General features: G+C 44.8%; 1 protein-coding gene across 2 annotated transcripts in view; it reads right to left on the reverse strand.

The window, feature by feature from the left end:
* Window positions 1–34: 34 nt before the first annotated feature.
* Window positions 35–26159, reverse strand: part of carmil2 (capping protein regulator and myosin 1 linker 2) — a 37124-nt gene continuing 10999 nt past the window's right edge. Inside the window, exons 18-39 of one of the 2 annotated variants that reach the window (XM_014124192.3) lie at window positions 24054–24150; window positions 23859–23913; window positions 21513–21685; window positions 21314–21382; window positions 21088–21181; window positions 20909–21007; window positions 20086–20214; window positions 19831–19944; window positions 19452–19627; window positions 19172–19259; window positions 18483–18572; window positions 18262–18328; window positions 16488–16840; window positions 11836–11942; window positions 7880–8606; window positions 7677–7781; window positions 7339–7375; window positions 3937–4011; window positions 3442–3813; window positions 2642–2752; window positions 1096–1200; window positions 35–386 (exon numbers count right to left, since the gene is read on the reverse strand). In XM_014124192.3, coding sequence (XP_013979667.3) covers window positions 178–386; window positions 1096–1200; window positions 2642–2752; window positions 3442–3813; window positions 3937–4011; window positions 7339–7375; window positions 7677–7781; window positions 7880–8606; window positions 11836–11942; window positions 16488–16840; window positions 18262–18328; window positions 18483–18572; window positions 19172–19259; window positions 19452–19627; window positions 19831–19944; window positions 20086–20214; window positions 20909–21007; window positions 21088–21181; window positions 21314–21382; window positions 21513–21685; window positions 23859–23913; window positions 24054–24150 — 3452 coding nt within the window. In that variant the 3' untranslated portion in view covers window positions 35–177. Of the gene's footprint in view, window positions 387–1095; window positions 1201–2557; window positions 2753–3441; window positions 3814–3936; window positions 4012–7338; window positions 7376–7676; window positions 7782–7879; window positions 8607–11835; window positions 11943–16487; window positions 16841–18261; window positions 18329–18482; window positions 18573–19171; window positions 19260–19451; window positions 19628–19830; window positions 19945–20085; window positions 20215–20908; window positions 21008–21087; window positions 21182–21313; window positions 21383–21512; window positions 21686–23858; window positions 23914–24053; window positions 24151–26159 lie in introns of those variants that run through there. The other variant, XM_082957224.1, reaches the window with a different exon arrangement.

The following is a 26159-nucleotide window of genomic DNA, read 5'->3' on the forward strand; positions in this document are numbered from 1 at the left end:
CATCAAATTAAAGCAGTGAGGAAAGTGCACTTAATGACACTTCAAAATCAACTTTTTAATAATTAACAAGTATATGTATGGATTTACTCTTTAAAACATTTTGTTTATAATAATTTTTTTTCAGAATCTGGCGTGCAAGGCAAAGGTAGACATGATAGAAAATAGACTATGCGCAGGTCAATCCATGTGTGTCTCCGGTGAGGGAGGTTCAGTTCTTTGGTCTGATGTTTCTGCCTGTGCTGTGTGCTGCTGGGAGACAGTCTCTCCCCTCTTCTCTACTGTGCTCTCTCCCTGACTGGTCCCCACTGGGCTTGGCCCTGGCTTGTCCTCTGTTATTGGCCAGCTGTCCATCCCCTTGCCTGTCCTCTCCTCCTCTGCTTCACCTGCTGTTTGGATTATTAATAAAACACAGCAGAGATTAGATTTTCAATCTCAAGACCAACAGAGAACAAGACAAAACCTGACTTTTTTACAGGCAGAAAGATAAATTGAACAGTGAAAAGAAAAATAAATGTTTCTTGATTAGATTGATCATTCAAGAAGTAATTTGTTTAAACCAAAACAAGGTTATTCTAGATGTTAATAGCTGCACTCTATAGCATGCTGTAAGGTAGATATTTACTGAGGGTTGTGTGCATAATGATGAAGCATCGCTTTAATAAATCTGTCACATTAAGGACCTGATATCCAGTCCTCCTCCATGTCTGTAATTGAAGTTGATTTGCCAGAAAATTGTGATGAATATCCCTGTGTCAGAATGCTAACAAGTATTTGAGATATAATAGGATGGTAATTGCACTACAGTGTATGTGGTGCTGAGGGCCTGATGGGTTTATTATTATAGAACAGTGGAGGACAAAGCAGAGAGAAGGGGAGGAAGTGAGCATATGCCCATTAGCCCAAGGCTTATAGGTCCCAAACCAAACATTTGGCACAACGCCTCAAAAAGAGCATCCATTTCACAGCCATACACATCATAAAATCTTCCTTTCAAACCATTTTCACTTATTCCTCCCCCTCCCCACAATATATGTGTAAAAACACTCAGTATAAAATGTAATTGTCAAGATTTCTTACTCTGAGGATTTTACTCACCATCCTTCCCCTCAGGCTGGTCCTCACTACAGGTAGGGAGCTCCCCAGGGTTGGCACGTTTCTGGGCTGGTGACCTCTGCAACCGTGGCAATGCAGCCTTCAGCTCTGAGAAGTAGAGGAAAGAAACAACCTGCCTCATGAATTGACCTCATATCCAAAGTGCAGTAGGACATCTATGAACACAGCTAGGATTTTCAATGTATTTGACACACTTGTGTCAATCAATACATGTTAGAATCAGCGATTCCACTCTTAGTCTTTCTGGGTAAGTCTCTAAGAGCTTGCACACCTGGATTTTACAATATTTTCACATTATTCTTCAAGCTCTGTCAAGTTGGCTGTTGAATCTTGCTAGAAAGACATTTTCAAGTCTAGCCATAGATTTTCAAGCCGACTTGAAGTCAAAACTGTAACTAGGCCACTCAGGAACATTCAATGTCGTCTTGGTAAGCTACTACAGTGTATATTTGGCCTTGCGTTTTAGGTTTTTGTCCTGCTGAAAAGTGAATGTCTCCCAGTGTCTGTCAGAAAGTGGACTGAACAAGGTTTTCCTCTAGGATGTTGCCTGTGCTTATCTCATTTTTATCGTAAAAAAATCCCTAGTCCTTGCTGATGACAAGCATACCCATAACATGATGCAGCCACTACCATGCTTGAAAATATGAAGAGTGGTACTCAGTGATGTGTTTTGTTGGATTTTACCCAAATATTATGCTTTGTATTCATATTTTCTTAGCCAAATGGTTTGCAGTTTTACTTTAACGCCTTATTGCAAACAGGATGCATGTATTGGAATATTTTGTATTCTGTACAGGCTTCCCTCTTTTCACTCTGTCATTTAGGTTAGTATTGTGGAGTAACTACAATGTTGTTGATCCACCTTCAGTTTTCTCCTATCACAGCCATTAAACTAACTGTTTTAAAGTCACTATTGGCCTCATGGTGAAATCCCTGAGCAGTTTTTTTCCTCTCCGGCAACTGAGTTAGGAACGATGCCTGTATCTTTGTAGTGACTGGGCGCATTGTGAGGCATTGGAAAACCTCCCTGGTCTTTGAGGTCGAAATTCACTGCTCGTCTGACGAACCTTAGAGATAACTGTATGTGTGGGGTACAGAGATGAGGTAGTCATTCAAAAATCATGTTAAACACTTATTGCACACAGAGTGAATCCATGCTACTTATGTGACTTGTTAAGAAAATATTTACTCATGAACTTGTTTAGGCTTGCCATAACAAAGGGGTTGAATACTTATTGACTCAAGACATTTCAGCGTTTAATTTTTTATGAACTTGTAAAAATGTCTAAAAACAATGTTTTCTCACTTTGACATTATGGCGTATTGTGGGTAGGCCAGTGACACAAAAGCTACATTTAATCCACTTTAAATTCAGGCTGTAACACAACAAAATGTGGAAAAGGTCAAGGAGTATGAATACTTTTTAAAGGCACTGTATACATACAGTATAGGCTTTACATGGCTCTGATCCTCTGCAGTAGCATGTGGTATCCAGCAGGAAGTGCTCTCTCTCTGCTGCTGAGCTCACCTTCATGGTCCAGCAGTGCAGCATGTTCTCGGAGGAGAGAGTCGTCGTAGACAGACACAGCTCTCCGCTGGGAAGAGGGCTTCATGCGGGGCCGGGGTTTAGGAAGGCTCTCTAGGGGACGACCAAGACACACAGGACTCAGATACACGATCACACACAACATAACTGGAGGTGGGTTTAAGCACTTGACACTTGAGTCACAATGACATTCATGTTAAAAAAAAGACCAGACCAGGCATTGCACTACCCAACACGTTTGGCTCACATGTTTGGGATGCCATCCTCTGCCATAATCTGGACCCAAATAACATCAGATGAGTGGGTGATATATAATGGTGGTGGATGAAGGGAGTTCCTACCTTTTTAATGTAAAATGCTTTGAGCACTTTTACACTGTAAATTCAAGTAATTCAGTCATTCAAATTAGGCATTGGTGAGTGAAAACCAATACAGTCCAACTCCTGGCAAATGGACTCCCAGGATTGATCTCAGCTCTGTTCGATTGTGTAAAACAATCTTTCCAATACAGACAAGTGCATTAGGAGCTGCCATCCACAAAATATTACAGTATATGAAAACAGAGAGAGACACTGAAGTAATTATTACGCTCTGAGCATTCACTGTTCTTGCATTATTTAATATTAAGCTCATAATGGAAGACAAATAATCAAACAGAGTGGGAGACACAGAGAAGAGACAAATACAAGCTAGCTTGGTCTTTTTCTGCTCAGACAGAAAAACACCAAAGCTGCTTATATATTTTGTCACCAAGGAGAGGTGAGGACTGTATATAAGTGTACCTTCAGTAACTGATTGTGCTCTCTCAGATCGCTCCCTGCTCTCCAGGGCAGAGGGTCCCCTCCGTGGCGATGGGGCAGGGGGAGTCTCCTTGCGGGGGGAGGGGCAGGGGGGCTCCCTCTGCTGGGTCTGGCTCTGGGAGGGCTCTGGTTCTGTTGGCTGGGTCTCTGGGCCTGTGGCTTTGCTTGGCTGCCGGGGGAACCCCGGGGACGTCCTAGCTGCAGCAGGGGGCTGCTGGGGGGCAGGGAGAGGGGGTTTGGCTGCCACTGTGGGCTTGGGAGGGAGGGGGCCGATGGGACGTTCTGGGAGGAGGGGCTTATCTGTTCGGAGAGCCTCCAGAGGTGTTAGGCCTGCTCTGATTGGCCACCTGGTGTCTGAGGAGAGAAGGGTGGTTGCACTGAAGTCATTACTGCAACATAACATTTACATATTGGTTTGGAGTATGGATGAATTTATTACATGGACATCCATTCACCAGCTTTAAGTGTCAGAATTACCTGAAGCTGATGTGGACATAGTGCGAGGCTTCATCAACGTGGTTGGAGGTTCAGGTTTTTTGTCAAGAATTGCACCTGAGAAAGAGAAGAAGATTATAGCAAACTGGGAAGTTCACATACTATGAGCCACTCTATAATTGAAGCAGCCTGACACACAAACAAATAAACAAATCCACACAAAAGACATCAAAGGGAGCTGTCACCTTTAGAGCACAAGCCATTGGCTGATAGTGCTGAGTTCCCCTCTGAGTGGATGTGTGAACTGACCCCTGACCTCCAGCACTGAGTGACAGATGGAAGAAATGACTCCCAGGCTGGCCTGTCTGTGTAGCTCTGACCTCCCGTAAGTTGACTTAGTCTACACGTCTACATCAAACCTGAGATGCTGCCCCGCTCCCGTCAGCAGGAAAGGATCTGTAGGGGAGACCGGGGGTTGGTTGTCACGGGGGGGGGGGGGGGGGGGGGGGGGACGGACGGACCGGACGGACGGACCGTGTAATAGTTTCCGTGTAATAATTTCAAGATAAAAATGTGTGTCCTCTGTAGGAGAGGTCATCCATCTGGTCAATTCAGGTCAGGATAACAAAACATTGAGGTGAGAGGAATAACTGCATTTTTCATCTGTGAAAGTAAATATTAATATGCTTGTTATTTCTTTAATAAATAGTTGTATGATGGAAGTATCCATAAACAATTACTTTTATTGAAAATAGGAAAGGGAGAGCTTTATTTCAAGCCTATTTGCGAGTTCCTAGATCAAGCCATGTGGTAACTAGCATCTTAATTAGCATGCTAATTAAGATTGGGAATGGTTGTCACATTGATGTTTAGGTTGCTTGTCACAATCTGACAACCATCTCCATTGTAACAATGTGCACAGTAAGCTAAATTACATTGAAAAGATGCCTAGAAGACTTGTTTTCTGGATGTTGAAAAGACCTCCATGTTTCACAAGTTTGGACAGCACAGTACAGCACAGTCCAGTAGAGTTTAATTCAGCAGAGTACAGTGCAGTATAGTACAATACAGTTGAATTCAGTATAGTAGAGTACAGCAAAGTAGAGTACCGTACAGTTGAGTTTAATTCAGTAGAGTACAGTACAGTTGAGATACAATACATTATATTGTACTCTACTCTGGTGTAGTATACTGTATTCTACTGTGCTCTACTGAAATATATTCTACTGAATACACTACTTTACTGTACTCTGCTGTGCTCTACTGTATACTGTGCTGTCAAAACTTGGGAAACATGGATGTCTATGATTGGTTCTGTTTTGGTCCGGTCTGAACCTGCTTGTCCAACAGAGTCAGCAACATTCACAAACACGCACACCTCTTCCTGTTTGAAAAAGCATTCCTTGTTTTCAGCAAAACATTGAGTTAACACAAATGTTTACAGCTTTACTTTTTTCACTTATCAATATACTACATCATGTGACACAAGTATAGGGACAGCGTGGAGGAGCAATTCAACAGGTCGGATATGAGGCGTATGTGGCAGGGGCTTCTAACGATAAAGGATTACAAAAATAAAGCCTGTCATGTCTCGGACACCAATGCCTCCCTACCGGATGTGCTAAACACCTTTTTCTCATGCTTCGTGCAAAACGACCGAGCTGCCAAGGAGAGCCTCTGAGAAGAACTTGAGTTATGTGCTTACGGTCTCCACAGTGGACATATGTATGTCATTCAAATCTGTAAACCCTTGCAAGGCTGCCGGCCTAGACGGTATCCCTAGCCGCGCCCTCAGAGCATGTGCAGACCAGGTAGCTGTTGTGTTTTTAGACATTTTCAATCTGTCTCTAGCTCAGGCCTGCTTCAAGATGTCCACTATCATACCCGTGCCCAAGAAAGGGAAAATAACTGCACTGAATGACTACTGACCCGTTACACTCACTTTCGTCATCATACATTTACATTTACATTTTAGTCATTTAGCAGACGCTCTTATCCAGAGCGACTTACAGTAGTGAAGGCATACATTTCATACATTTTTTTCCCGTACTGGTCCCCCGTGGGAATCGAACCCACAACCCTGGCGTTGCAAACACCATGCTCTACCAACTGAGCCACACGGTTCTTTGAGAGGCTAGTAAATCCTCCTACCCAAACCGACCCTCTGCTCCCTCTATGGAGATTTGTACAGGGTAAAAGGGATCTTGAAGAAGGAAACTATCACTCCATTTTGCAACGCCATGCCATACCCTGTGGACGGCGCTTAATTGGAGCCAATTCACTCCTACAACAGGGCAATGACCCAAAGCACAGCTCCAAACTATGCAATAACTGTTTAGAGAAGAAGCAGTCCGCTGGTATTCTGTGTATAATGGAGTGGCCAGCACAGTCACCGGATCTCAACCCTATTGAGCTGTTGTGGGAGCAGCTTGACTGTATGGTACATAAGAAGTGCCCATCAAGCCAATCCAACTTGTGGAAGGTGCTTCAGGAAGCATGGGGAGAAATCTCTTCAGATTACCTCAACAAATTGACAACTACAATTCCAAAGGTCTGCAAGGTCTGCAATTTCTGCAAATGGAGGATTCTTTGACGAAAGTAAAGTTTGAAGGACACAATGATTATTTCAATTAAAAATCATTATTTATAACCTTGTCAACATCTTGACTATATTTCCTATTCATTTTGCAACTAATTTCATGTTTGTTTTCCATGAAAACATGGACATTTCGAAGTGACCCCAAACTTTTGAACGGTAAGTATATATATTATTTTAGTGGTGTATTATTGTTTCATTCACACCTACACTGTTGGCACTTTAATCTAAAATAATAATAATTATAATGCTTGATATAGTTTTGTCATTATGGCTAATAATGATATATACAGGTATATTATAATATATCCCAACACATATGATAATATACTGTTATATCTTAAAGCGGCAGATACTTGCATATTTCGTCATATATTTAGATATATTATATCAAACAATTACATGTTTACAATATACCAAATAATGTATTTTTGAAAATATATTATATGCTTTAAGATTTATTATGAAAAAGATATCTTCAATATATTTCATTTCCGTAAGGGGTTGCTAGCTGGCAAAGCCACAAAGTCATACAATCTGATTTTAAACCTAACCTTAACACTAACCTTAACCACACAGCTAACCCTAATGCCTAACCTTAAATTAAGACCAAAAAGCTCATTTGTTTTCATGAATTTTTACAACATAGCCAATTTTGACTTTGCAGCTGGCCTATCTAAGGGGAAATTGCTCAGTTCTGCCTCCAGAGCAAGATTCGTGAGGAAAACACTAACCAGTAAGTGTGACAACCAACCCCAGTCTCTCCTACATACAGTGTGAAGAGGAGCTAGGAACAGGAAGTCCCAGATCCCAGACACACAGCTGAGGAAGAGTGGGGAGAGTCTTACCCTCTGAGTTGGCTTTCCTCAGCTCCTCTTCTTTGTTCTACAATGGGATATAAGACAATGTTATTCTTGAGTTATTCTCCTATTATCCTCTATGTTCTTACGTTATCCTCCTATATCCCCCTATTAAATCATTTACAATACCAAGGCTGTCACACCCTCACCATCAGGTACTATACTGAGACATTCAAGGCCATGCCACATTACATTAATGTCACAAAGGTACTGTAATCCTCAATGAATCCCACTACAGCTGTGTGCTCAGAACATAAAGGAAATAGTCAAGTAGAGAACAGCAAGGGTGGTCCACAACCATTCATATCCCACACTAACACACACACCTGGCTGGTCGTTGTGTCTGCAGGAGGTGTCTTGGCCACCCCCATGCGGTGGAGCATGACGTGGAGACGCTGCTCAAGGCTGGATGTGCTCTCAGATGCGTGTTTCTGGAAGAGGATGACCAAAAACATATCTAAATGATGTGCATTTTGTTTATTACAGACTGGTTCTATGTACTTTCTGACCAGTGCAGAGTGGTACCTACCTTTCCATGTGTGGCAGTGCCATCCTCCAGGCCTGTCAGCAGGATGAGGGACTGGGACTTGCCATCCCTGAGGGAGCGCCGTGTGGCCTTCAGCCTCCTCTCTCCATCTGGGGTCCTGCTCTTCTCCAGAGTCCGGCTCTTCTCTCTCTCCACCAGGAACCCCCCAATAGGGCTGATGACGGGGCTGGGGGTCAGAGCGCTGGGGGACATGGGGGTCACCTTCTCCTGGGCAAGGGCACTGGTGGGCAGGGAGGCGGAGGTGGTGGCGACGTCAGAGAGAGTGGCGGGGGCCATGGTGTTGTCCTCTGCTGCTCTTACTGTTGTGGTGGCATCAGAATCATTAACACTGGTGGCCTTAGCACCCCTCTCCTCTTCCAATTTCCCCTTTTTGTCTCGCTCCCTCTCTTTTTCCTTCTCTTTTGCCTCCCTGAGTGGTCTGATTAGATCTACAATGGAGGTCTTTTTGACCTTGCCCTCTGGGCAAACCTCGCCCTTCACCCCCCGGCCGGCACGGCCTTTCTTGAAGGCGAAGAAGTCCCCAAACTTCTTCTTGATGTTTTTGGAGGGGGCGGAGGAAAGGGTGGTTGTTTCAGTCGCGGAGGAGGAAGAAGTGCTAGAGGTGGTGGTGGTGGAGGAGGGCGGGGCCGGGGCAGACGTGCTGGGAGGGGCAGGGGAAGTCGACTCTGTGGGTTGTGCTTTGTCAGGGATCTCCTCCCTCTGCGCTTTTCTGCAATTGAGGTGAAGCACAAAACAGCAACAACACTACTGAGTCTCCATTCAGTGGTGGTGCTTGTTCAGTGTTCATACTATCTAGTGATGGGATGTCGTGGCTTTGGTGATGGGATCAGTGGGATGCTGTGTATTTGGGATACATTGTTTTCAACCACAGTAAACAAACATTCTGCGAATACATTCTGTTATCTTTCTGTTTGTACAGTATGTATGCATGGTGTGTGTAGCCATATCTGTCAGTGTTAGTTGGTTAGTTTAGTGTGGGTGTAGAGAGCCAGTGTTAGTTGGTTAGTTTAGTGTGGGTGTAGAGAGCCAGTGTTAGTTGGTTAGTTTAGTGTGGGTGTAGAGAGCCAGTGTTAGTTGGTTAGTTTAGTGTGGGTGTAGAGAGCCCGTGTTAGTTGGTTAGTTTAGTGTGGGTGTAGAGAGCCAGTGTTAGTTGGTTAGTTTAGTGTGGGTGTAGAGAGCCAGTGTTAGTTAGTTAGTTAGTTAGTTAGTTTAGTGTGGGTGTAGAGAGCCAGTGTTAGTTGGTTAGTTTAGTGTGGGTGTAGAGAGCCAGTGTTAGTTGGTTAGTTTAGTGTGGGTGTAGAGAGCCAGTGTTAGTTGGTTAGTTTAGTGTGGGTGTAGAGAGCCAGTGTTAGTTGGTTAGTTTAGTGTGGGTGTAGAGAGCCAGTGTTAGTTGGTTAGTTTAGTGTGGGTGTAGAGAGCCAGTGTTAGTTGGTTAGTTTAGTGTGGGTGTAGAGAGCCAGTGTTAGTTAGTTAGTTAGTTAGTTAGTTTAGTGTGGGTGTAGAGAGCCAGTGTTAGTTGGTTAGTTTAGTGTGGGTGTAGAGAGCCAGTGTTAGTTGGTTAGTTTAGTGTGGGTGTAGAGAGCCAGTGTTAGTTGGTTAGTTTAGTGTGGGTGTAGAGAGCCAGTGTTAGTTGGTTAGTTTAGTGTGGGTGTAGAGAGCCAGTGTTAGTTGGTTAGTTTAGTGTGGGTGTAGAGAGCCAGTGTTAGTTGGTTAGTTTAGTGTGGGTGTAGAGAGCCAGTGTTAGTTAGTTAGTTAGTTAGTTAGTTTAGTGTGGGTGTAGAGAGCCAGTGTTAGTTGGTTAGTTTAGTGTGGGTGTAGAGAGCCAGTGTTAGTTGGTTAGTTTAGTGTGGGTGTAGAGAGCCAGTGTTAGTTGGTTAGTTTAGTGTGGGTGTAGAGAGCCAGTGTTAGTTGGTTAGTTTAGTGTGGGTGTAGAGAGCCAGTGTTAGTTGGTTAGTTTAGTGTGGGTGTAGAGAGCCAGTGTTAGTTAGTTAGTTAGTTAGTTAGTTTAGTGTGGGTGTAGAGAGCCAGTGTTAGTTGGTTAGTTTAGTGTGGGTGTAGAGAGCCAGTGTTAGTTGGTTAGTTTAGTGTGGGTGTAGAGAGCCAGTGTTAGTTGGTTAGTTTAGTGTGGGTGTAGAGAGCCAGTGTTAGTTGGTTAGTTTAGTGTGGGTGTAGAGAGCCAGTGTTAGTTGGTTAGTTTAGTGTGGGTGTAGAGAGCCAGTGTTAGTTGGTTAGTTTAGTGTGGGTGTAGAGAGCCAGTGTTAGTTAGTTAGTTAGTTAGTTAGTTTAGTGTGGGTGTAGAGAGCCAGTGTTAGTTGGTTAGTTTAGTGTGGGTGTAGAGAGCCAGTGTTAGTTGGTTAGTTTAGTGTGGGTGTAGAGAGCCAGTGTTAGTTGGTTAGTTTAGTGTGGGTGTAGAGAGCCAGTGTTAGTTGGTTAGTTTAGTGTGGGTGTAGAGAGCCAGTGTTAGTTGGTTAGTTTAGTGTGGGTGTAGAGAGCCAGTGTTAGTTGGTTAGTTTAGTGTGGGTGTAGAGAGCCAGTGTTAGTTAGTTAGTTAGTTAGTTAGTTTAGTGTGGGTGTAGAGAGCCAGTGTTAGTTGGTTAGTTTAGTGTGGGTGTAGAGAGCCAGTGTTAGTTGGTTAGTTTAGTGTGGGTGTAGAGAGCCAGTGTTAGTTGGTTAGTTTAGTGTGGGTGTAGAGAGCCAGTGTTAGTTGGTTAGTTTAGTGTGGGTGTAGAGAGCCAGTGTTAGTTGGTTAGTTTAGTGTGGGTGTAGAGAGCCAGTGTTAGTTGGTTAGTTTAGTGTGGGTGTAGAGAGCCAGTGTTAGTTGGTTAGTTTAGTGTGGGTGTAGAGAGCCAGTGTTAGTTGGTTAGTTTAGTGTGGGTGTAGAGAGCCAGTGTTAGTTGGTTAGTTTAGTGTGGGTGTAGAGAGCCAGTGTTAGTTGGTTAGTTTAGTGTGGGTGTAGAGAGCCAGTGTTAGTTGGTTAGTTTAGTGTGGGTGTAGAGAGCCAGTGTTAGTTGGTTAGTTTAGTGTGGGTGTACAGAGCCAGTGTTAGTTGGTTAGTTTAGTGTGGGTGTAGAGAGCCAGTGTTAGTTGGTTAGTTTAGTGTGGGTGTAGAGAGCCAGTGTTAGTTGGTTAGTTTAGTGTGGGTGTAGAGAGCCAGTGTTAGTTGGTTAGTTTAGTGTGGGTGTAGAGAGCCAGTGTTAGTTGGTTAGTTTAGTGTGGGTGTAGAGAGCCAGTGTTAGTTGGTTAGTTTAGTGTGGGTGTAGAGAGCCAGTGTTAGTTGGTTAGTTTAGTGTGGGTGTAGAGAGCCAGTGTTAGTTGGTTAGTTTAGTGTGGGTGTAGAGAGCCAGTGTTAGTTGGTTAGTTTAGTGTGGGTGTAGAGAGCCAGTGTTAGTTGGTTAGTTTAGTGTGGGTGTAGAGAGCCAGTGTTAGTTGGTTAGTTTAGTGTGGGTGTAGAGAGCCAGTGTTAGTTGGTTAGTTTAGTGTGGGTGTAGAGAGCCAGTGTTAGTTGGTTAGTTTAGTGTGGGTGTAGAGAGCCAGTGTTAGTTGGTTAGTTTAGTGTGGGTGTAGAGAGCCAGTGTTAGTTGGTAAGTTTAGTGTGGGTGTAGAGAGCCAGTGTTAGTTGGTTAGTTTAGTGTGGGTGTAGAGAGCCAGTGTTAGTTGGTTAGTTTAGTGTGGGTGTAGAGAGCCAGTGTTAGTTGGTTAGTTTAGTGTGGGTGTAGAGAGCCAGTGTTAGTTGGTTAGTTTAGTGTGGGTGTAGAGAGCCAGTGTTAGTTGGTTAGTATAGTGTGGGTGTAGAGAGCCAGTGTTAGTTGGTTAGTATAGTGTGGGTGTAGAGAGCCAGTGTTAGTTGGTTTGTTTAGTGTGGGTGCATGCAGTACATCTATGCCGTATGCGTGTTAGTATGGAAAGGTGTATTCACTTGGAGGTATATGGATACTTACAGTGGGTCATCATGGATGATCTTCTTAGTGAAGAACTCCTCTACTCCCTCATCCACCCTGCCAATGGTCTCATTGGCTTCATTCTCTTCACTCTCAGCTGCCTGCTCCTGCACACACACACACAGGCTTGGCGGATGCTTACGGTAATACCATTGTGTGACTGAATAGTGTAGGCTGATTACACTCTCACAGTACACATACTGATTATGATGTTTGCCAACAGATATGCAATAGAGAAAAATACATGTTTATGAACGCACGCACGCACGCGCGCACGCACACACACACACACACACACACACACACACACACACACACACACACACACACACACACACACACACACACACACACACACACACACACACACACACACACACACACACACACACACACACACACACACACACCACACACACACACACACACACACACACACACACACACACACACACACACACACACACACACACACACACACACACACACACACACACACACACACACACACACACACACACACGATCATCCTGTCTATTCTATAGACTATTCGTGTGTGTGTCTGCAGCAGGCACATTTGTGCTTCAGGTCCCAGGAAAGAACACAACCCCTCAGCCCCATCGTCTCCTGATCCTCCACAATATGATTATATCTCTCAGACACACCCTTCACCACCACCACTCTCTCCTCTCCCTCTGTTCCAGTCTGAAGAGCAGCTCTTCAGTTTGGATCATACTGTGATGATTTAAAAGATTCATTATTCACTGTTATTTAGCAGGCGGGTGGGAAGAGCAGTTCACAATCCCTTAATGGTTGTCTGTCGCTTACTCAAATACAAACAGGCAGTGCACAATATTTTGACAGGTAGTATTGGCTGACAATTTTCAGGGGTGGAAAGAGAGTGAAGGCGAGGACTGTTTTCTCAGTGTCTCAGTGTTTGAGACGATGTTCTGTATTTAGCCAGTCTATGAGTGTAGCTGCAGCTGAACAGACTGTGAGGGAGAAGAGAGGCCTTTAGGCGCTGTGGTTACAGAGAGCAGGAGAACCATCCCACTGCAGAACAGCTATAACAAACGTATGCAAATGGTGTGCCACGCCGCATGAGAAATGGATTAGAAATCATTTAGTACCTCCCAGCCAATCAGAGAGCAACGATCCCCATCACTCCACTCTATCTTCAGGAAGAGAAAAATCCTTGCCATAAAACACAAGGATGGTGTTTCCATTGATGACAACACACTAACACTTTCATATAGATACACCCTGTCTATATATATATATATATATCTAGCATAGCAACACTTACTGATAGACTGTGTGGTAGGGGTGTGTCTATTGGTTTCTTCATAATATAGAAGGGGGTGGGGACTGTATTGTCTTTCCAGTGCATTTTCTGTTATGGTAAATAGGACATCAATAGGTGGCCTTTTCTCACATACAGTACATGTCAACGTAGGTAGAGGACTCTGCTCATTCAACGATATCTCAAACTAATTCTCTAAGTCAATTAACCGAATAACAAGGAGAGCATCAAATCTAAGAGAAATCACTGACATATGTTTAATAATATCATATCTTGGATTTCAAAGAGCAGTCTCCCCCACATTCCCAGAGCATCATTCAGTAGCAGTTCCCACCATTTGCAGAATTCAACTGCTAGGCTGTCTGTGAAATTCCTCATGTAGCACTGGACTGGCTGTGCTTTGGCTTCAACATTGCACTAAGTGATGGCAAGTGAATGAATGGTTTATGAGCAAACCTCATGACAACAAGAAGCTCTCTCTCTGCAACATTGACGCAAGATATTTTCTGGGGAGGTATGCTGTTACATAAAATCCAAAGCAAAGTGTTTTACATTTTTCAACAGATGCAATAAAATGCAACTGCAGGAAAAATAGTAGTCATGTGTGAGCATACTGAAAGTGGGCCAGGCAGCAGGCACACCCAGAAGAAGGTGCAGTCCCACCACCACCACAGTGAGTGTTACAGCAGAGTGACAGTAGACCCTTTCCTTTTCCACAGTCAACACAGCCAGCAGCCCTCCAAGCTACAACCACCACCTGGCCCCTTATTTCACCAGGCCATCCAGCTACATTATCAACATGCACATTAGACAAACCTACTTCTGATACACATGCATGTTTTATGTTCATAAAAACCTAGCGATCCAGACACAAAAAAACTAGAAATTCTGCTTCATAACACTTAGCTTCAAGTATATGTGAACTTCTGCCTTTTCCATAGAAGGGTACAGCGGTTCTATCTGCTTCTCATCTCTGTGGTAACTGAGGAGTAGAGCCGTCCTCTCCAGAAAACCTCTGATCTGAGCTGGCTGCCCGTCCTCTCATCTCTGTGGTAACTGAGGAGTAGAGCCGTCCTCTCCAGAAAACCTCTGATCTGAGCTGGCTGCCCGTCCTCTCATCTCTGTGGTAACTGAGGAGTAGAGCCGTCCTCTCCAGAAAATCTCTGATCTGAGCTGGCTGCCCGTCCTCTCATCTCTGTGGTAACTGAGGAGTAGAGCCGTCCTCTCCAGAAAATCTCTGATCTGAGCTGGCTGCCCGTCCCCTCATCTCTGTGGTAACTGAGGAGTAGAGCCCTCCTCTCCAGAAAATCTCTGATCTGAGCTGGCTGCCTGTCCTTCCTGACTGCATAGTGACCCCAGAGGCTCAGATAACCACACAGGGAACACTGCATGAACAATTACAATACAGAAGCACAGGTAACCATGGACAATAGCAATGAATAAACTGTTTCAATTGTATTCCAGGCACACAGATCACAGGACTGTTTCAATCACTATTCAGGAAAACAGGTGGCCACAGACATCAGTACTGGAAAGACTGTTTCAATCGTATTACAGACACACGGGTAACCAGGGACAGAACTGGAAATACAGAAGTACAGAATGCAGGCACAAGGGGCACCTCGAATACAGTCTAAATAACAGTGTAGACACTGTGTTCCAGTAATGACAACACAGGGGATACAGACACCCAGTTCATGTGGTATTGGTAAACATTCCATTGCACAGTGTTACCTGCAATAAGAACAACAATTCCCTTGTTACTACACCAACAATGAATCACACTACAACACCAATGTACCAGCACTAACAACAACAGACACACAAAACACAGACGCACACAAAAACACACACACACACAGATGATGTTACAAAGAAAACAATTTATTTTGAACTAGTTCTGCTTATAAGATGGCTGCAGCATTGTTTTTCACACATAACAGAGAGCTGTCTTTGATCAGTTGGCAAAACAGACAGTGTCAGAGGAAAATACACACACCAGACAGACAGACAGACAGACAGACAGACAGACAGACAGACAGACAGACAGACAGACAGACAGACAGACAGACAGACAGACAGACAGACAGACAGACAGACAGACAGACAGACAGACAGACAGACAGACAGACAGACAGACAGACAGACAGACAGACAGACAGACAGACAGACAGACAGACAGACAGACAGACAGACAGACAGACAGACAGACAGACAGACAGACAGACAGACAGACAGACAGACAGACAGACAGACAGACAGACAGACAGACAGACAGACAGACAGACAGACAGACAGACAGACAGACAGACAGACAGACAGACAGACAGACAGACAGACAGACAGACAGACAGACAGACAGACAGACAGACAGACAGACAGACAGACAGACAGACAGACAGACAGACAGACAGACAGACAGACAGACAGACAGACAGACAGACAGACAGACAGACAGACAGACAGACAGACAGACAGACAGACAGACAGACAGACAGACAGACAGACAGACAGACAGACAGACAGACAGACAGACAGACAGACAGACAGACAGACAGACAGACAGACAGACAGACCTCCATCAATCATCACCAATCACCAGCTGAACATTGAGACATTCTAATCAAACACGATGATGAATACATACATGCAAACACATACCCACAGACACACACCCACACACGTGCACAACCAGTTCCCATTGACAATCCTTAACAATATTACACTGTAAAAGAGGGATTCTCCTAAGGGCATTGACAGGAGAGCGATAGTGAAAGGGGGGGAGCACTCCTTGATGTGAAAACATGAATAATTAAATTGCTACAGCAGTCACACAGAGCAGAGCCCTCCAGAACCAGTGTGGAGAGAGCATCCTGTTCTGACAGCTCCCAGTCCACTACTGAGAACCACAGGACCACCGTTAATGCAGGGGGAATATGGAGAAAACACACAGAAATGGCTCCTCAACACATCAACAGCTACAGCAGCAGCACTGACAAGACGATGAAATAGAATCAGATCGACAGAGAGGGAAGGAGGGAGATGTAGAGAGAATGCCCAGAGCTGCAAGCCACTGACACTGCCTCTGCTGTTGTGGCTGCAATAACCTGAGTACCGCCATCACAACTCTTCTTCCCTCCCCCTCTATCACCATTCTCTGCTCTCCCCTGATTTTTCTCTTCCCTCATCTCTCTTTCTCGCCATCCCTTCTCATCCATCCTTCTGTCAGAAAGCAACTCTGTCGCTACAATTGATTAGCCTCTCCCTGCATCCCACCCGCTCTCTCTTCTTCTGTCTGTGCCTCCCTTTCTTCCCCATCCTCCATGGTGCTCGTCGTGTTGCCTCTTACCTGGGTCTTGCTGGGCGGCTTGCTGTTCCGGCGGTTGGGTCTGGGCCTGGAGCGGGTGTAGTGCCTCAGTGTGTGGCCGTCGATGGGCAGGTCCATAGGGGCCTGAGGAGGTGCGGGCTCAGGGCGCCGGGGCTCACTGTTGCTAAGAGCCGCAGCAGCTGCAGGAGCAGGAGCAGCGGCAGCATCCGCCTCTCTCCCTGTGTGGGAGGGGCCTTCGGATTTCAGCTGGCCTCCCACTGTGACTGACAGTGTCGTTGACGACAGTGCCTGCACCTTCCCTCCTACCCATGCTCCTTCCTGCTGATAATGCATGCTCTCTCTTGCCTGCTGCTCCGTGTCCACATCCAGGAGACCTGCAGAGAGAGACAGAGACAGAGAGAGGGGGACAGAGAGAGAGAGGGAGAAACACGAGAGAGAGAGGGAATGGTACCAACACACAAAGGCACAGGACGTACGATAGGATGCATGTAGAAATAGAGTATCTAGCTATAACGCGGAGATAAACTGGGAGGGGATGTAAGATATAATGGGAGAGGGAGAGAGAGGAGGAGGAGCTGAGAATAGTGATTGAGAGACCATTGATGAAGAAAGGGGGAGGAGAGGAGGACAAATAAAAAAATAAAAAAGCTACAGACAGAAAATATGGATGGAAAAGGAGTCCGATGGATGACAATAGATATAGGCTCAACGGCACAGAGAAGAGAGGAGACTAATCAGACAGATTTACAACACTGAATCTAAACGATGGAAGAGAGCGGGAGAGAGCAAAAAAGAGATGGCGCAAGAGAGAAAGAGAGATGGGGAGAGAGACAGATTGCAGGTAGCGGCAGAGCAGGACGGCTGGAGAGAGAGGCAAAGGAGGGGGAGGTGTTGTACAATGGTTGTAAGCCGGTGCCCCCCCTCTCCCTCCCTCCCTCCCCAAGTGAGGTTCAGTGGTCTGAAAATAACCCGGCCATGCTCCAGTTAGCCACAGCCCTTTTTATTGGACAGGCAGCTGATTATCTTTTGTTGAAGCTAGAGTATTACCCCCCCCCACCACCACCTCCATCACCGCCCCCCAGAATCTCCCCTCCGATATGGGACCTTAATCCTACAACACCATGACAGAGCACTATCACAAGGAGGGGGAACTCCCAAGACGCATTGGGGGACAGCCCCTCTAGTGTTCCGGGCTGCATGAATGACACACATAAGCAATAACCCCTTCACGTTTAATAAAACACATGGGCTTATAGGTGCCTCTTTTGACAGAGTTTTCAGCAGACAAGGAGATAAAAAGTGCAGTGTTATTTTCTACTCACAGGAGGAGTGTAACACACGGACACATTTTGACTGGTTCTAAATCTGATTTGGGATGTACTTAAGAGCACATTGCACTAAAGGGATTTACACAGAACAATCCAGAACCATATTGCTCTAGTGGAATCTCCCTCTTTGTTGTGACTGCTCCATTATTTTCATGTTACTGCCCTTCTGACCCTCTTTTGTTAGAGCTCACTCCTAACTGGATAATTAAATGGTTTAGACACGACCCCCGACCTTTTCAACTGTGAATTCTGGTTGAAACCTTTTTCTAAGCCAATCACAGTGGCGGTTGATTGCAGCTGCTGACATCACAGGTCAAGGCCGTTTTGATGTAGCAGACTGCAGTCAATAACTAAACCTGATTAACACTGTAAACAATCTGCCTAGTTTCATCCCAGACTCCAAGCTTTCCTACTAAAAAGTCTGTAGAATAAATCAGAATTAGACTGATGACAAGCCTGGTTCTTACTTTTCACTGAGGGGGCTGGACGGATACTCTTGGAGTGGATGCTGCTCCTCCAAATGACAGGAACATACTGAGAAAGAGAGAGAAATTCAGTTAGTTGTATTAAACAAGAACTAATGCAGGTCATGTAGATACTTGTGTAGACTGGTACAATGGTATGGCATATACTGTTTAGTATGGTGGGTTATGTGTGTTTTAGAGAGGGGCTATGTTAGAGCTCTTACATCATCCATGGGGAAGTCATGGTCTACCACTCGTAGATGAGGGGCGTTGATTTTGAGTCCAGAGGTGGTCTGCTCCCTCATATGACGGTCCTGAGGTGAGGGAGGGTGGTGATCAGTTATACTAATCGGACACACCCAACACAACGAGTGTTGGGGAGTAGTGAAATACATAGTTCAACTAGTAATTTAACTACACTTTGCAGTAGTTTGGTGGTAGTTGAACTCTGTGTTTCCAGTAGTTAATAACTTGTTTCTTCCATGTATAGGTGTAGCTATCTATTGGAACCTCACACGACTTTCTTTCTAAAATACAATATGACCCGTCATCAGACCTGTCTAGTTCTTACATGAAACCGTTTTTCTGTTTAGTAGGCAAAATGACACATTCTGTTAACGTCCAACTCCAGACTGATCTGTTCTTGCAATTTGTTGTCGATGACATTTCAAATGTAGATATGATAATTTATCACAAAGTAGTTTGGATGTAGTTAACAACTTTTGTTCAGTAAACTATATTTTTATTAAGGGTAGATGTAGTGTAGCTTAACTTCTCCCAGTGTGAAGTAATTGGTAGCTTGGTAAACTCACTTCCCCCCCCCCCCCCCCCCCCACACACACACACACACACACACACACACACACACACACACACACACACACACACACACACACACACACAAAACTCTCACCAATTTCTGCTGAGCCACAGACAAGTCCAGCAGAACCTCATCAATGATACTTTCCACCAAGGAGACACTAACTGACAGTTTGAGTTCACTGAAAAAGAAATGAAAAACAAAGAAATATTGGAAGGGGAGAAGTAAATCCTAAGCAACACCAGTGAGCTTTATGAGAGATGTGGGAGGCACTGACACAAAACAACAAAGATTATGTACGATGTAACTGTTTGTGTTCTACATAAGCTGTGTTTTTGTTTCAGGGTGAATGTGCGTGTATTCAGCTATTTACCTTAGTTTGTTACTGATGAGTTCTCCTATGTGCTGCATGAAGGTGTCCTGGATGAACAGGGCTGTCTGTCTGGACTTCTTAGCCACACAGTCAGCCAGCTGCTCACAGACACTTGACCTGTGGGTGACCCTAGGACAGAGGGTCTGGGCTGACTGCAACAAGGCCTGAGCCAGCTCCTGGAACACACATGGCATACCAGTCACCTGGATGACCTCTCCTGAGACTTTCCCTCCCAGGTGTTGCAGGTTTAGACATATCTATTCAATTTGTCTGAATGTTGATCGTCATCAGTGGCTGGTAACTGACAGATGCACATTGATACCATGTGCCTCATATACATTGTTCACACACGATGCAGAAACAAAAATGGCAGTATTACCTGAATCTCCTCTGTTATTTCGTTGGTGACTGTTTTGGCCGTGTCATTCAGTATGTGTTGCAGCATTGCACCACTAGAGGGTGTCTTCACCAGATCATAAAGTGAAGGCAATAGCTGGAGGTTGAACATGCAAACGTATTAGTGATATTTCACCATTCTCCAAATCCTTCATTATTAGGCCTTAGATGTTTGAGTCCAGACCTCTCAAAAACATAGATGATCATTTCGTATCGGTGGGACTCAAAGATACCTTACCATAATGGAGGTTTTAGTATTATGAAGCACTTCCTCTGCAGCCAATATGTCTGACTGCACTTCCTGTATATTGCAGGGGGCTAAAGGTCGGACACTCTCCTGTAACCTCTGACACAGACCTTGAACCAGCTGAGATGTAGGATGAATCAGACAGACACAGGGTGAGAATGGCAAATGTGCCCGAAATGTAGGAATATGGCAAAGGAACAAACCCTCATACATTCAGACACACATACACTGAGTGTACAAAAAATTAGGAACACCTTCCTAATATTGAGTTGCATCCCCTTTTGCCCTCAGAGCAGCCTCAATTCGTCAAGGGGATGGACTCTACAAGTTGTCGAAAGCATTCCACAAGGATGCTGGCACATGTTGACTCCAATGCTTGCTACAGTTTTATCATGTTGGCTAGATCTCCTTTGGGTGGTGGACGATTAATACACACAGGAAATTGTTGAGCGTGAAAAACTCAGCAGCATTGCAGTTCTTGAGACTCAAACCGGTGCACCTGGCACCTAATAATACCACACCCCGTTCAAGGTCTTAAATCTTAAATCTCTTGTCTTGTCCACTCACCCTCTGAATGACACACATACACAATCCACGTCTCAATTGTCTCAAGGCTTAAAAATCATTCTTCAACCGGTCTCCTCCACTTCATCTACACTGATTGAAGTGGAATTAACAGGTGTCATCTATAAGGGATCATAGCTTTTACCTGGATACACCTGGTCAGTCTATGTCATGGGAAGAGCAGGTGTTCCTAATGTTTTGTACACTCAGTGTATATTTCTGTTGCCTCCAAGAACGAGAACTGACCCACCTGTTCAGAGCGTACGGTCTTCAGGCCCTGTTGGAGGTTTAGTATCTGGTCTGGGCCTGCAGACTTTCTCTGGCTGTTCCTGATCAGACACGACTGGATCTGGACACAACAGGTGTTTTATACCAGGGTGACTCAGACATCCATTTTTATCATGCACCTCAAGGACAACCCAATCTCACCTTCTGCAGAGCCTCCTCTGTCTTCTCAGGACTGTTACGATACCCCTGTGTGACGTCATTCATGGGGATGGATATGTGCTGCAGTGTGAAGTTCCTGTGTTTATGCATACACACAGAGAGAAAAGAATAAGGAATTAATCAACCATTCAAAAGGCAGGAAAGGAGGGGTAATGTTATCTTTTAGGCAATATTACCATTTGATGGACTCTTCCTCGCTACGACTCACCTCTCTAGAGCGTTGGCCACATCTAAAAATCCCCTGGCTGTCACATTGTTCCTGTCCCAGACCAGAGTCCTGTGTAGAGATATACACTGGGCAGGTCAGGTGTTGGTTAGTTCACAGTTATATAATTCCAGAGTGCGGCTGGGGCAGGCTAGGTTGGGGCAGGTCAGTTTATGGTTAGGTTGGGTTATAGCTAGGTTACCTGAGTTTAGTGTTGATGAGTAAGGCCTTGGCCAGCATCTTGGCTCCAGTGTCTCCGATGCAGTTGCCACTGATGTCTATCTTAGTGAGGCTGGCATTGCAACCCAGGCTGTTGATGAGGATGGTGGTGCCTGTCTTCAGCTTGGAGTCGCACACTGACAGAGACTCCAGGGGCTGTGGGCATGGCACACACACATGCGCACACACACACACCCACCACTGATCTGATCCGTCCAGTCAGAGCCCAGAGTCTGGGGCTCTGGGCCTGAGAAAACTTCAGTTGGATTACATGACCTTCAGCCTGACATCTGGCCCTTTAATACTCAGAGAAAATGTCTGCCTGATTTCAAATGAGCCTTGTATACTGTACGAGTCTCAGCTGCTCAGTGTGTAATTACTGAGGCGGGCCTTGTCTCGCTGGAGAAGGATTTGAGGTAATTAAAATACTTTCTTTCACTCAAGGGGAGGTCCCAGAGGACTATGCTTCCACAGAGCCTCTATCATTACACAGCTCCCCTAGCAGGGAATAGGAGAATACTACACCCAGAAGGCGAGGTCAGTACAGGTGCATCAAAGCTGGGACCGAGAGACTAAAATACAGCTTCTATCTCAAGGCCATCAGACTGTTAAATAGCCATCACTAGCCGGCCTCCACCCAGTACCTTGCCCTGAACTTAGTCACTGTGACTAGCCGTCTACCACCAGGTTACTCATCCTCTAACTTAGAGGCTGCTGCCCTATATACAGTGCATTCAGAAGGTATTCAGACCCCTTGACTATTTCCACATTTTGTTACGTTACAGCCTTATTCGAAAACGGATTAAATTGTTTATTTTCCTCATCATTTTACATACAATGCCCCATATTGACAAAGGAAAAACAGGGTAAAAATTAATTGGTAATGTTTAAAACATGAAAGCTGAAATATTCCATTTACATAAGTATTTAGACCCTTAACTCAGTACTTTGTTGAAGCACCTTAGGCAGCCATTACAGCCTTGAGTCTTCTTGGGTATGATGCTACAAGCTTGGCACACCTGTATTTGGGGAGTTTCTCCCATTCTTCTCTGCAGATCCTCTCAAGCTCTGTCAGGTTGGATGGGGAACGTCACTGCACAGCTATTTTCAGGTCTCTCCAGATATGTTTGATCGGATTCAAGTCCGGGCTCTGGCTGGGCCACTCAAGGACATTCAGAGACTAGTCCTGAATCTACTCCTGCGTTGTCTTGGCTGTGTGCTTAATGTCGTTGTCCTGATGGAAGGTGAACCTTCGCCCCAGTCTGAGGTTCTGTGCACTGTGGAGCAGGTTTTCATCAAGGATCTCTCTGTACTTTGTTCCGTTCACCTTTCCCTCGATCCTGACTAGTCTCCTAGTCACTGCCACTGAAAAACATCCCCACAGCATGATGCTGCCTCTACCATGCTTCACGGTAGGGATGGTGCCAGGTTTCCTCCAGACGCGACGCTTGGCATTCAGGCCAAAGAGTTCAATCTTGGTTTCATCAGACCAGATAATCTTGTTTCTTATGGTCTGAGAGTCTTTAGGTGTCTTTGGCAAACTCCAAGCGGGCTGTCATGTGCCTTTTACTGAGGAGTGGCTTCCGTCTGGCCACTCTACCATAAAGGCCTGATTGGTTGAGTGCTGCAGAGATGGTTGTCCTTGTGGAAGGCTCTCCCATCTCCACAGAGGAACTCTGGAACTCTTTCAGAGTGACCATCGGGTTCTTAGTCACCTCTCTGACCAAGGCCCTTCTCCCCCGATTGCTCAGCTCTAGGAAGAGTCTTGGTGGATCTAAACTTATTCCATTTAAGAATGATGGAGGCCACTGTGTTCTTGGGGACCTTCAATGCTGCAGACATTCTTTTGGTACCCTTCCCCAGATCTGTGCCACGACACAATCCTGTCTCAGAGCTCTACAGACAATTCCTTTGATGTCACGGCTTGGCTTTAGCTCTGACATGCACTGTCAACTGTGGGACCTTATATAAACAGGTGTGTGCCTTTCCAAATCATGCTCAATCAATTGAATTTACCACAATCAAGTTGTAGGAACATCCCAATGACGATCAATGGAAACAGGATGCACATGAGCCCAATTTAAAGTCTCATAGCAAAGTGTCTGAATACTTATGTAAATAAGGTATCGGTTTTTGTAATTTTTCTAAATTAGCAAACATTTCTAAAAACCTGTTTTTCGCTTTGTCATTATGGGGTATTGTGTGTAGATTGATGAGGACATTTTTTTACTCAATCAATTTTTAAATAAAGCTGTAACATAACAAAATATGGAAAAAGTCAAGGGGTCTGAATACTTTCCGAATGCACTGTACAAAATCAAGCACTCACACACTCCTCCTCCTGAATGAGCTGGACGATACGCTGTAGGACATCTGTTAGAGCTCTGTGGGGAGAGAGAAAGACACAGAGAGCGAGAGAGCGAGAGAGCGAGAGAGCGAGAGAGCGAGAGAGTGAATAGAGTGAATAGAGAGCTGACAGGTAGATGGATAGAAAACAGTGGTTCTGACAGATTAAATGACTCACCTGGACTTCATGGCAAAGTTGCGTCCCAAAGCCAGATGGCGAATGGAGTGACTACGACCAATGGACAGCACCAAGGTGACCATGTCACTCTCAAAACCTGAGAGGAGAGAGATGTATATCAGTAACTCACTGTGGAAGAGTAGACAGTCTGCATGCTGTATATCTGTATGCTTTGAGGAAGCCATCTCATGTCAGCTCAATTCATGTTCAGCCTATTCAGTCATAAATACACCAATTAGGATTCCCAGGAGCCTTTTGAAAGTTGCATTCTCCATGAAAACAAATGGTCTCTATATCTGAGCCACTGGCTCGTGTAGGAGATTGTACCACACCATCATAGTCTTGGTCAGTGTGATGTGGGTGTGATCCCCAGAAGTGCTCATGCTGCATGGTTACAGTAATACACTATAGTATCCTCTCTTCATTATAAATTGTTGTCCAAGCTCTGTCTGTAAAGGATGAATATGGATGAGGAAATGGGTTGGCAGACAGGCAGGTGCAGGAGACTCAGTGTCCCAGCAGTACTGTGTCTATTCTGACTGACACTGATGTGTCTGCCCTTGGTCACTCCTCGGTGCTGCATGGAGGTTTGTCTGTGGGAGGCTGGGAGCCCTGCCTGCCTGATCTTATCTGCCTGTTCCAGAAATAACACGGCCTGATTTGAGCTATTCTCAGTGGTCCAGCCTTTGATTGGCTCTACTGTGTTTCCAGAACCAGGTTTAAATTACAGTGCCTTGCAAAAGTATTCATCCTCCTTGGCGTTTTTCCTATTTTGTTGCATTACAACCTGTAATTTAAATTGATATTTATTTGGATTTCATGTAATGGACATACACAAAATAGTCCAAATTGGTGAAGTGAAATTAAAAAAATAACTTGTTTCAATTCTATTTTTTAAAATACATTTAAAAAAACAGAAAAGTGGTGTGTGCATATGTATTCACCCCCTTTGCTATGAAGCCCCTAAATAAGATCTGGTGCAACCAATTACTTTCAGAAGTTACATAATTAGTTAAATAAAGTCCACCTGTGTGCAATCTAAGTGTGACATGATCTGTCACATGATCTCAATATATATACACCTGTTCTGAAAGCCCCCAGAGTCTGCAGCACCACTAAGCAAGGGGCACCTCCAAGCAAGCGGGATCATGAAGACCAAGGAGCTCTCTAAACAGGTCAGGGACAAAGTTGTGGAGAAGGACAGATCAGGGTTGGGTTATAAAAAAAATATCAGAAACTTTGAACATCCCACGGAGCAACATTAAATCCATTATTAAATAATGGAAAGAATATGGCACCACAACAAACCTGCCAAGAGAGGGCTGCCCACCAAAACTCACGGACCAGGTAAGGAGGGCATCAATCCGAGAGGCAACAAAGAGACCAAAGATAACCCTGAAGGAACTGCAAAGCTCCACAGTGGAGATTGGAGTATCTGTCCATAGGACCACTTTAAGCCGTACACTCCACAGAGCTGGGCTTTACGGGAGTGTGTCCAGAAAAAAAGCCATTGCTTAAATAAAAAAATAAGCTAACACATTTGGTGTTCGCCAAAGGGTATGTGGGAGACTCCCCAAACATATAAAGAAGGTACTCTGGTCAGATGAGACTAAAATTGAGCTTTATGGCCATCAAGGAAAATGCTATGTCTGGCACAAACCCAACACCTCATCACCCAGAGAACAACATCATGGGGGTGATAGCATCATGCTGTGGGGATATTTTTCATCGACAGGGATTGGGAAACTGGTCAGAATTGAAGGAATGATGGATGGCGCTAAATACATGGAAATTCTTGAGGGAAACCTGTTTCAGTCTTCCACAGATTTGAGACTGGACAATGACCCTAAGCATACTGCTAAAGCAACACTCGAGTGGTTGGGAAACATTTGGGAAACGTTTAAATGTCTTGGAATGGCCTAGTCAAATCCCAGACCTCAATCCAATTGAGAATCTGTGGTATGACTTAAATATTGCTGTACACCAGCAGAACCCATCCAACTTGAAGGAGCTGGAGCAGTTTTGCCTTGAAGAATGGGCAAAAATCCCAGTGGCTAGATATGTCAAGCTTATAGAGACATACCCCAAGAGACTTGCAGCTGTAAT

This window comes from Salmo salar, chromosome 10 (genome assembly GCF_965601325.2).
Source record: "Salmo salar chromosome 10, fSalSal1, whole genome shotgun sequence".
Taxonomy (NCBI): domain Eukaryota; kingdom Metazoa; phylum Chordata; class Actinopteri; order Salmoniformes; family Salmonidae; genus Salmo; species Salmo salar.